Source organism: Sciurus carolinensis, chromosome 13 (assembly GCF_902686445.1).
Source record: "Sciurus carolinensis chromosome 13, mSciCar1.2, whole genome shotgun sequence".
NCBI lineage: Eukaryota > Metazoa > Chordata > Mammalia > Rodentia > Sciuridae > Sciurus > Sciurus carolinensis.
Window position 1 is genome coordinate 68871581 of NC_062225.1, and position 12156 is coordinate 68883736.

Genomic DNA, 12156 nt, shown 5'->3' on the forward strand with positions numbered 1-12156 from the left:
CATATGAGACTTAGGGTTTCATAATCAATAATGGCATATTAAAGGCTCTAAGAACCTCATATTAAGGACATTGGCTTAACTTAGCTTGACATATTATTTACCAAATTTGTGTTATCAAGGAACCATTTCCACTCTGGTTAATAGTGCAAAGATACTTCTATAGATGATATGATAGAAAGCAAATGCTGATACAGCAGAGTTGTAGAGACCATTAGATGCTGAGGAAACAGGAAATAACTGAGATAGTTTAGCTGTGAAAATAAGAAACTGGTGAAGTAGATTTAATTAAAGGATTTCTTAATGAGGAAGGGATCTGTGAATAATAGTAGAGATGGAAGAAACAGGAGAGAAAAAATGTTAAAGAGAAAAATACAGAAAAGAAAGATGCCAAAAGAGGTAAGGAGAGATGGGAATCAAAGAACTAGTAAAGGTTTATCCTAGGCTTGTGTTTTTTGTTTTGTGGTACTAGAGGTTGAACCCAGGTCCTTCAAAATACTAAACAAGCATTCTACCACTGAGCTACATCCCCAGTTGAAGATTTATTCTAGGAAAGGAAGAAAGATTTCCTTTATGATTCGGAGAAAAGATCAGTGTTTCAGTTTAGAAACAAAGATATTTAGCGAGGTACAGTGGCACACACCTAACAAAAAATAAAAAGGGCTGGGGATGTGGCTCAGGGTTATGTGTCCCTAAATTCAATCCCTGGTGCCCCCCCCCATTAATAGAATATCTTTGTTTCTGTTCATATGCTCTATTCATTGTATTTCTGCTGAATTAGTATTGTCTTCAGTATGTAGCACAGCACTTTTAATCCAAAAGTATCACAGGGACAGAAGTTGTAGCTCAGTGGTAGAGCACTTGCCTACTATGTGTGAGACAGTGGGTTCAATTCTCAGCACTGCATATAAATAAATAAATAATAAAGGTCCATCAATAACTGAAAAAAAAGGTATCATATAGTCATTCATATTTTCAACATTTACAGAGCTGCTATGCTCTACGCTCATGTTAGGCAGTGGGCAAAGAGTAAAGCACAGCAGCTAACCCCAAGGAGATCTTTAATTACCACAGTTGCTTCTTCTTCCCGCCTTTACTTTTTTGGGGGGTAGTACTAAGGATTGAATCCATAGGTCCTCTATCACTGAACTACATCCCCAGCCTCCCTCCTTTTAACTTCAGACAGGGTCTCCCTAAGTTGCCCATGTTGGTCTTGAATTTGAGATTCTCCTGCCTGTCTTTCAAGTTGCTGGGATTGCAGGCATGTCCCACCATGCCTGGTCCTTAAACAGTCCTTAGGTGAATGCTCTTCCACCTTTTTTTATCCAAAGAACTCCTATGTATCTGTCAAAATACAACTCATCTGTCTCTGCAAACCTTCTTGATCATTTCCTGCAGTTGACACTTCCTCCTTTGTATCACACTTTTTTTTTTTTTTTTCAATCAGGAATTTAACCCAGGGACACTTAACCATTGAGTCACATCTCCAGCCACCACCACCCACCACCCCTTTTAAAAAATTTTGACACAGGGTCTCATTGAATTGATCAGGGCCTTGCTCAGTTGCTGAGGCTGGTCTTGAACTTGAAATCTTTCTGTTACAGTTTGCCAAGTTGCTGGGATTACAGGCATGTATGACCATGCCTGGCTTGTATAATACTTTTTATACTGTATATTGTATACACTGAAATCTTTATCTATCTTCTTGGACCATTTCTCATTAGCAGGAAATTCCTTATATGTGGTCTCTTGCACATGGAGATACTCCCTCCATCCTGTAAAAACATCAATTGTCCTTCAAAGTTTGTCAAAATATCACCTCCATTAAATTTTTCCTGAACCTTTAGTTAAAAATAATTTCCTCCTCTTCTGATCTTTTATGATATCCAAAACCAGTGCTTTTCAAGCTCAATGTGTTTATGACTCACCAGGGAACCTTGTTAAAATATAACGTATGATTAGGGGAGATTCTGCATTACTAAGAACCAGGTAATGCCAATGCTGCTGATCTGTAGACATAATCCAGACACAGAATTGCTTCTCTGGTAAAAAGTGAAGGCAAAGGATTTGCCTTAAGGACTTCTACATATACTTCATGTATGTATATATACATATATATATATATATATATATAATGAAACCATTACATTTTTGCTTTTATATACATGCATTTCTTTTCTTTATTCTTGGTACTTGGGACTGAACCCAGAGGTATTCAACCATGACCCACATCCCTAGCTCCTTTTTTGTTTTTTATTTTGAGACAAGGTCTCACTAAGCTTCTCAGGGTCTCACTAAGTTGCTAAGGTTAGCCTCGAATTTGGGATCCTCCTGCTTCGGACTCCCAAGTTGCTGGGATTACAGGCTTGTACCACCATGCCCACTACACATGCATTTCATTATTGCTTTGGGATGTATTTTTATAACACAGATTTGAATATTCACTATAGATTTCCCTATTTATTCATTTACTTATTGACTCATTCACAAACAACTTATGTTCTTTTAATTTGAACTTAAGAATCTTACTTTTTAGTCAGGTGTGGTGGTACATGCCTATAATCCCAGCTACTTGGGAGGCTGATACAGCAGGATGACAAGTTTGAGACTAACCCTGGCAACTTAGGGAGACGCTGTCTAAAAAAAAAAAAAAAAAAAGTCAGTGTAGAGTGCCCCTGGGTTCAATCCCCAGCATCTCACACACACACAAGCTTGCTTATAAGTGTGCTTTTCATTTTACGGGGACAAAAATGGAAGCTTACAGAAGGTACGTAACTTATCCATTATCACATAGTTACTCTAAGAGTTGGAATTTTTGCCAAAGTCTCTAGTTATAAACCTACTACATTTTAGTTATACCACCTAAATTTTATATTCCTATCAATGAAATGACATATAAAGAAAAGCAAAAATGATTTATTAATTGAACAATACTTTTGTGACATATTTTCGGTTCTAGGCAGATACTAGTATACAGAAAATATTAGGAAAATTTCTGTTTCTGAGGATAGTTAAGCAAGGTTTTACCAATGAAGGAACGTTAGAATTCAGTCTTAAATATTAAATTGGGACAAAAAGAGGAAAGACATTTAAAGTACAAAGACCAGGATATATATATATATATATATATATATATGGAGAGAAAATACCAAGTCATGTTCTAGAATAAAGGCCACGTGTGGACAAATTAGTAAGGACAGGTATCATTAAAAATAAGACACTTTTAGCTAGGTATGGTACTCAAGAGGCTAAGGTAGGAGAACTGCTCAAGCCTAGAAATCAAGTCTAGCCTGGGCAAACATAGATTCAATCTAAAAAAAAAAGGAATTCATATGACATGTGGGAACCAGAGAAAACCCTTGGAGCTGGAGAGTAAAATATTTATATTGGAAAATAATAAAAAATAAGGGGCTGGGGAGATAGCTCAGTCAGTAGAATGCTTGCCTTGCAAGCACAAGGCCCTGGGTTCGTATCCCCAGCACCCAAAAATAAATAAATAAATAAATGAATAAATGAATAAATAAATAAATAAATAAAAAATATGTCTTAGGATACTTAATACCAAGTAGCAGCATCATTACTTACATGTTGAATATGTAACTCTGCCAGATATAGTACTAAGTGCTCTAATATCTCCAAAATTTTTTAGCTCTTGGGTACTATTATTCCCAATCTGTTTATGAGGAAACAGGTTAAGTAACTTGGTCAAGATCACATAGATATGGTAAAGCCAGGATGCAAACTCAGGACTCTTCTGTACTTCAGATGCACTACTATTCAATCTATAAACATGTAAGAGGCATTATGGTTTGGTGGAAAGAAACGTGAGTTGATAGAAGACTAGTTCTTCATTCCAGAGCCATCATGTAGAAGTTACTAAACCTAAGTTTCAGTTTCTTTATAAAATACAGGAATCAAAAGCTCATTGGGATTCTTATAAAAATCAAGAGTAGTATGCTTAAAATATTCTGTAAGTTTAAACTATACAATGTTATTATATACATGAATGTACATATACACACATATGTATCACACACACACAAATATATTTCCTTGGAGAACCTATAGAGAAGCTTTCATCAACCTTAAGAATTTTACCTATTTCAGGTTTCTTAGATTATGAATTCAATGAGTAGCCTAGATATGTTATTCTATTATATGGCTTAGATGAATTTAAGAAAGGCAATTCCTTGGGGAAGGAAGGACATGAAAAAATATACATATGCACACACACAAATAGATACATGAGTCTGAATGAAAACCAGGTTCTAATAATCAATAGAGACATTTTTTTTTTTTTAAAGTCAGGGAAATTAAAATAGATACTCCTCCCTAAGCAATTATTCTACCAAAATGTAGACGAAACAAGTTTAAACAGTTCGGGTTGTTCCAATATAAAAGGAATGTATCAGTTGTGCTCCCTATGATAGATACAAATTTATTTTACTTTTAGTCAGGTGCGTGGCCTGTAATCTCGGTGGCTCGGGAGGCTGAGGCAGGAGAATCACAAGTTCAAAGTCAGTCTCAGCAATTTAGTGAGGCCCTAGGCAACGTAGCAAGAATTTATCTCAAAATAAAATATGAAAAAAGGGGGGCTCCCGGGGTTATGGTTCAGTGGTTAAGCACCCCTGTGTTCAATCCCTGGTACCAAACAAACAAAAAAATTATTTTGCTTTTAAAATCATAATCATTACTATACTTTTAAAACAATGCCACTCAAACAGCAACACAAGGAATACAAAACGAAACACAAAACAAAACGAAAAAGTTATATTGACTGAGAAATCAGACTTCTAAGGAAAATTTAGATTTTCTCTCTAGATTGAAATTTTCTATAGCTAAAACTAATTTATTTTTCCTATGAGTTAGTAAGTCTGATCGATGAAAACATACAACGTCTTATAAAAGTAGAAGTTGAAAATGACTAACAGAGGAAGATTCAAGTTACAAGGAAATGAGAAAACAAAAACATTTTCCTGGGCTGTAAAAAGGGCTTTCTCCAACACTACAAGGAAATCTGCAAGGGCTGTTAGGGAAATCTAGTCGAGTTACACGGGGTTTCAAGCGTACATGGGTACACTTTTCTGAATACTGAGGTCAAACACTATAAAATGGGAGGAAAACTGGGACCCAGGCCCGATTATCAAATTCAATAAAAACCACGAAGTCCTTGAGGGAAATTTGTATGGACAGCGCCAAATCTAACGCCAGCAAAAATGTTTCCTGTTGATGAATAACAGAAGAATACAGATCTAGTTTCTTCTCGTCCTCTCTCTTTGGCCGATCTAACCGCCCCTTTTCTGAGTAATTCCAGAAATAAAAACCTTAGGGCTCCATGGGTCCGCTCGAGGTGACTAAGCCACCCCAAAACCCTGCCACCAGGCGGTGCGGGTAAAGCTGGGGTGACCGAGCGCCTGGACGTTGAGACAGGTCCCGGCACCCTGGCTCGGCCACTCGGGGCCTCTTGAAGGCCCGGCAGGAGCGGAGGGCTGGATTCACCGGCCGTCCGCTTCCTGTCCCTCCCCACCCGGCCACCACCGCCTGCGCACAGAAAGACCCCACCGCGCCGGCCCCGGCGGCCTCCGGGGACACGCCCTACCCGGGCACAGCCTCACCTTCCGCGTCTGCTGAGGAGACAAAGGTGAAGTCCCCGTTAGCGGGGGCATACGCCGGGGGCGGGCCCGGCGGCTGCATCTCGCCGCCCCTCCGAGCCCGCTGCGGTGGAGGAGGCTGCAGCTGGGCCCCGGTCCCAAGGCCGCAACGACGCGGACCCGCACGCTCGCGCTACGGTGCGGCCTGCGAGCCGAGAGGTGCAGGTTGGGACAGAGGCCCAAGACGAGCGCAGCGGGCCGCCGGGCTGCCCGAGACTGCCCCACCAAAGTCCTCCCGGTGGCGACCGCCCAAGCACCACGACGCCGGCGCCCTGACAGGACCATAACAGTGACAGAGCCGCGCGGATTGGCTCTTTGTAATGTGCTCTCCTATTGGCTCCCGGAGAAAGCATCTGATTGGGCCTTTCTGTTGTTGATTCCGGAAGCTTACTCGGGACCGGAAGTTCACTCTCTGTTGTCCCATCTTTTCCAGATATCTTTGTGTATGTGGGTTAAAGCCTCTTAGAACTAGGCGGGTTTCTAGAGTTCCTCTCCTCGCCTTGGATCAAGGTTCCGCAGTTGCCTTTCGTCATGAATTCATTGTGTAGGATCTTGAGTAATTTTATATATCATCTCAGAGCCTAGATTTCTTCACCTGTAATATAAGAAAAGCAGATAACTGTAATAATTAAAAAGAAGAGAAGGACCCGGGCGCGGTGGTCTACATCTATAACCCCAACTACTCGGAGGCTGAGGCAGGAGGATCCCAAGTTCGAGGCCAACATTGGGCAATTGGCAGGACCCTGTCTCAAAATAAATAGGACTGGAGATGTAGTTCAGTGGTTGAGCTCTTGCCTAGCATGTGCGAAGCCCTGGGTTCAGTCCCCATGACCCCCACCCCCACTTACACAACGATTAGACTGTAAATTGCCGCCTAGAGGCTAGGGCTGTAGTCCAGCCAGTTTATTGAGGGAAGCAACTCTCTGAGGCCAGAGAGAGCAGGAAAGGTAGTGATAGAATTAGGACGGTACCTAAGTTTCCTGGCTTCTTCAAAGTGCTCTTTTCACTAAAAGAACCCGTTGGTAAACTTACCAAAGTTTACAAATACACCTACATTTTTTTAAATGTTCAAATAAATAAAATAAAATTTAAATCCAAGCTGCATAAATGTGGCTTCTAATTGGAAGAGAGGGTGTGTGGATATATTATAAAAAAAAGGCTTAGAGAAATACACAATGGATCAGCATAGCGCAATGGCAATGCATGTCCATTAATTGTTTGTTTGGTACTGGGGAGTGAACCCAGGGGGTGGGTTAAACACTGAGCCATGTTCCCAAACCTTTTTATTATTTACTTTGAGGACAGGGTCCAACTAAGTTGTTTAGAGCATCACTAAGTTGCTAAGGCTAGCTTTGGACTTGAGATCCTCCTGCCTCAGCCTCTCGAGTTGCTGGGATTGCAGGTGTACTCCACCTCGCTGAGAACGTTTTTCTCACAAGATGTAACAACTTGGTACTTAAAAGATGAGTAAAAATTGGACTGGGGTTGTGGCTCAGTGGTAGAGCACTCCTATAGCATGTGTGAGGCCCTGGCTTCGATCCTCAATACCACATTAAAAATAAAGGTATTGTGTTCATATATATGTATTTTATATATATATATATATATATATATATATATATATATATATATATAATTTTTAAAAAGATGAGCAAAAATGCACAGGCGAAGAGGTGTGGGAAGTTGGCAGCCCGGATCATAGCATTCCAGAGATAATTTCCAGGACCTGGGCAACTGGAACTCATTCCATTTCTTGGAGTTTAGGTTTCATGGGAAAGAATGGCTGCAGATGAGATTCAACAAATAGGTATAAAGGAGATGATGAAATATCTTGCGTGCTGTTTCTACAGAGGTTAGTTTTTTTGTGTGTGGAAATGATGAACCCATCAAAGAATTTAAAGCATGAGAGTGATATACTTAGATATGCCTTTTAGAATTCTTAAAATTTCCACATTGGAAATATTTTGATTTAGAGAGTAGAGACTTGTATGAAGACATTTAGCCCTATATAAGTAATTCTTGGATTTGGGGTTACAGCTCTGGGATGGAAAGAGGAAATTGATATGAGAGACTTTATGGTTAAGAATCTACAGGATTGGCTGGATGTGGTGGCACATGTTTGTGATCCTGCTACCCAGAAGACTGAAGCAGCAAGATCTGAAGTTTGGGATCAGCATCAGCAACTTCGTGAAAACCTGTATCATAATGAAAAATAAAAAGGGTTGGGGAAATAGCTAGTGGTAAAGTGCCCCTGGGTTCAATCCCCAATACAAAAATATTCATCATCATCTTCATCATCATCATCATCTACAGGATTTAATGATCAATTGCAAGAGATTGCAAGTGAAGAATAGAATAGGAAGGAGCCTAGGTGTTTGGGTGTTTGTGTTATGAAGTGTGGAAACAGAAGAAGAGGAGCTGGACTGGTGAGAGAGGAGAGTTATGAGCATCATAAATTTAAGATACCGGGCTGGGTGGTGCACACCTGTAATCCCAGCCACCCGGGAGGCTGAGGCAGAAGGATCTCGAGTTCAAAGTCAGCCCTGTCTCTAAATAAAATACAAAATACGACTGGGGTTGTGGCTCAGTGGTTGAGTGCCCTTGAGTCCAATCCCCGATACCCAAAAAAATAAAAATAAAAATAAGTTTAACAAAAAGTAGGTTGCACTACCAATTTATTCTTTAGCTCATAAGAATCAGTGCTGTGGGTAGAATTCTGAAGTGGAGATACAGCGTGGTAGTCAATTAGTTCAATGAGTATGGATGAGACTACCCAGAAAGAGTATGATGAGAAGCAATCTAGGAAGGATTGGCCAGGAAAGGAAATAGGATGAGTTGCAATTTAAAATAGGATAACTGGGAAAGGAGGTCATCTTCCCCATCTTCCCATCTTTTCATTTTAATTTTTCTGTATCCTTAAAAATCTAGATGTCTTTTTTTTTTTTTTAATGGTAGTATGGATTGATCCCAGAGGTGTTTTACCACTGGGCTACAAAACCAACCCTTTTCATTTTTTATTTTAATACAGGGTCTCACTAAATTTCTTAGGGCCTTGCTAAGTTGTTGAGGCTGGCCTCAAATGTTTGGTCCTTGTGCCTCAGCCTCCCAAGTTACTGGGATTACGGGTGTGTGCCACTGTGCCCAGCCACATGTCTTTTTGTAAACAGTGTCTTATTTTTTCTAGTGCAGCAACATTAGCCTTAAAAAAGAAACTAGCCTTTTAAATTGATTATTGAGTTGACACTTTTTGTAGTCACTGGTACATTTACTTTTTTTTTTTTTTTTGCAACAAAGGATGTTTATAAACACATCATTTGAAGTCAGGAAAACACACTCCTTTCCTTCCCCTAAGCACAGCCTTCTTGCTGAACCCCTTTCAGTTGCTTCCTTCAGACCCTTCCAGTGTAGAGGGCAAGGGTCACTTCTTGGCAGCTTCTGCCTGGGCTGCCGAATCTGCCTCTTTCTGAACAGCCAGAAATTCAGCTCGCTCCTTCTGGAAAGCTGCCAGCTCTCCTGCATTGAGGTCCTTTACCACACGGATGCCCAGGGATCGGGCAGAGCCAATGATGGAGCGTCGACAGAGGACAGGGGTACATCCTGCAGGGCGAAGGCATCATCCTGAGCCTAGACATGGGCAATCTCATGTATGTGCTTCAAAGTCACCACGCCTGCCACTTCTTTCCCTGGGAGGAAGGAACAAGCAGCTCTTGAGGTGCTTTCTTCCAGAGACCCAGGATCTCGGGTGCCCACTCTGGCCCTCACTGGTCTGCTGGGCCCCCTTCTCAATCCCAGCAGCTGCTTTCAAGAAGTAGGAAAGAATAGGTTGTCCAATCTTGATTTCAAATGTCCTGTCAGGCTTCACAAAAACCCTCGTGGGCAGGGGAATGCCTTCTTTGATGTCCTTTTTTCTTTTTTTTCTTTTTTTTTGCGGTGCTGGGGATTGAACCCAGGGCCTTATGCTTGCAAGGCAAGCACTCTACCTGCTGAGCTATCTCCCCAGCCCCTCTTCTTTGATGTCCTTTGTCCTCCAGTTTAATTCGTTGCAGAACTGGTTGATAGAAACACCCCACTGACCCAGGTATTATGTTTTGTAAAGTCAATATCTATTTATATTTTTCAAACCACTTTTAGCTCTCTTTATTCTTTCATCCACAAGTTTTCACTTTCTTCTGCCTAAAGAAAATCCGTTAGGGTTTCATTTAGGTTGGGTATATTGGTGGGAAAAAAAAAATCTCTGTTTTATCTACAAATGGTCTTGTTTTGTGACTGTTTTAAGAAGATATCATTATGGAACAAGAGGTTATTTTTTCTCAGCACATTGAAGATATTCCACTATCTTGCTTTCTGGTTGCTCTTAGGAAATTAACTTCTTCATATCTTCGAAGATTTTTTTAAATTTTCTATTTCGGTACTGGGTATTGAACTCAGGGGTGCTTAACCATTGAACCACAACCCCAGCCCTTTTTTAGTTTAATTTGACTCAGCGTCTTGCTGAGTTGCTGAGACTGGCCTGGAACGTTCCATCCTCCTGCCTCAGCTTCCAGAGTTGCTGGATGACACGTGTGCACCATTGTGCCCAGCTTTGTTTTCTTCAGTTGCTTTCTAATATGTCCTTGCCTTTCTGTGTGCAAAGTATGGAGACTGAAATGAGGGGTGTGGATTTCTTCTTGTTTTTACTCTTTTGAATTTATTAGGTAACCCAAACCTCAAGGTCATTGTCTTTCCTCAGTTCTTGAAAGTCTTAGTAACCTATTCTAATATTATTCTTATTCTGTTCTCCCTCTCCTTTCCTTTTGACACTCCAGTCAGATATATAACAGTAATAGGTAACATGTATGTAACACTTAGTAGCTAACACTTGATGGTACTTACTGTTGCCAGGCATTATGGTTATTCGTTTAATCTTTATGATATGAAGTAGGTACTGTTATTTCCCCCACCGTGCAAATAAAGAACAGGGGGCAGGAAAAAAAGGCAATTATAAACCCAAATGCACTGATTCCTGAATCCCAAACACAATATCATGAAACCTTATTGTTTTTTTTTTTTTTTTTTTTTTTTTGCTATACTCCAGACTTCCTTATCCTGCTTTGATGATTCAGATTTTGAGTTTTTGTTGTTTTTGTTTATTTCCTTCTGTAAGACTCAAAGCGGGAATATTTTCTAGTCACAATTCCTATTTCTGGAATCTTGTTTCAGGAATTCGTGTCCTGTTTTGTTTCTCTAAATAACAGGTTTGTTGACTTTCAAGGAGTGGTACAGATGCTCTATTTAATTTGCTAATCTCGCTTCATGTTGTAAACATTGTTTAAGAAGGCTAGTTTATTCAGGTTAAGCAACCCTATGATATTAATTGAAACGACCTCAAACCTATGTGGGAAACATAACTTTGTTGATTTTTATGCTTATAATTTTTTTCTTATCTCAAAAGTAATACATACTTATTGGAGAAAATAGAAAAAGAAATGTTATTCTATTATATTGCGCGCAGGAGTATCTACTGTTAACATCTTAGTGAAATTCTTATGATCCTTTTTAAGTTTTTTTTTAGATGTTGATGGACCTTTATTTTTATATATTTACTTTTATGTGGTGCTGAGAATTGAACCCAGTACCTCACACATGCTAGGCAAGTGCTTTACCACTGAGCCACAACCCCAGTCCCATTATGATCCTTTTTCTAGCATTTTAGGTATAAAATATATTCTTCCAAGCACATTGTTTTATAACATTTGTGTTTTCCAGTGTTACCAATATGTCTGTATGTCTTTCTTCTTTCTTTCATTCTTTCACATTGGGGATCAAACCCAGGGTCTCCCAAGTGCTGGACAAGTACTTTACCACTGAGCTACATCTCCATCCTTATTTATTTATTTAGGTACCAGGGATTGAACCCAGGGGTGCTTAACCACCGAGCCACATCCCCAGCCCCCCCCCCCCATTTTTTTGTATTTTATTAGAGACGGTCTTACTGAGTTGCTTAGCACCTTGATTTTGCTGAGACTGTCTCTGAACTCGTGATGCTCCTGCCTCAGCCTCCTGAGCTTCTGGGATTACAGGCTGCACCACTGCACCTGACTTTTAGTTTTATTTTGAGGCAGATCTGACTAAGCTGCTCAGACTGGCCTCCAACTTGTGATCCTCTTGCCTCAGCTTCCAGGGTAGCTGGGTTTACAGGGGTGCACCACTGCACTCGGTTTATTTTTCTGTATTTATTTTTCTGCACTCTACCGACTGAGCTATCTCCCCAGCCCCAAGTCTTGTTTTTTTTTTTTTTTTTCATTTGTAGATTGAATTTTTTTTTAATTATTGTAAACAAATGGGATACATGTTGTTTCTCTGTTTGTACATGGAGTCAAGGCATACCATTTGTGTAATCATAGATTTACGTAGGGTAATGTTTTTTGATTCATTCTTTTTTTTTTTTTTCCCTCCCCCACCCCAAGTCTTGTTTGTTTTAACTCTCAATCAGAACTTCAAAACACTTCTTTTCTTCCCTACTTCTCTG

At 40.0% G+C, this 12156-nt stretch overlaps 1 protein-coding gene and 1 pseudogene across 1 annotated transcript in view; both read right to left on the reverse strand.

The window, feature by feature from the left end:
• Yipf4 (Yip1 domain family member 4) overlaps positions 1-5928 on the reverse strand; it is a 26732-nt gene extending 20804 nt beyond the window's left edge. The window contains exon 1 of the mRNA XM_047522928.1: positions 5613-5928. Within this exon, the coding sequence (XP_047378884.1) occupies positions 5613-5691 (79 nt within the window). The 5' untranslated portion in view covers positions 5692-5928. The remainder of the gene's footprint in view (positions 1-5612) is intronic.
• A 3138-nt stretch (positions 5929-9066) lies between these two features.
• Positions 9067-9723, reverse strand: LOC124962902 (39S ribosomal protein L11, mitochondrial-like; annotated as a pseudogene).
• Positions 9724-12156: the final 2433 nt, after the last annotated feature.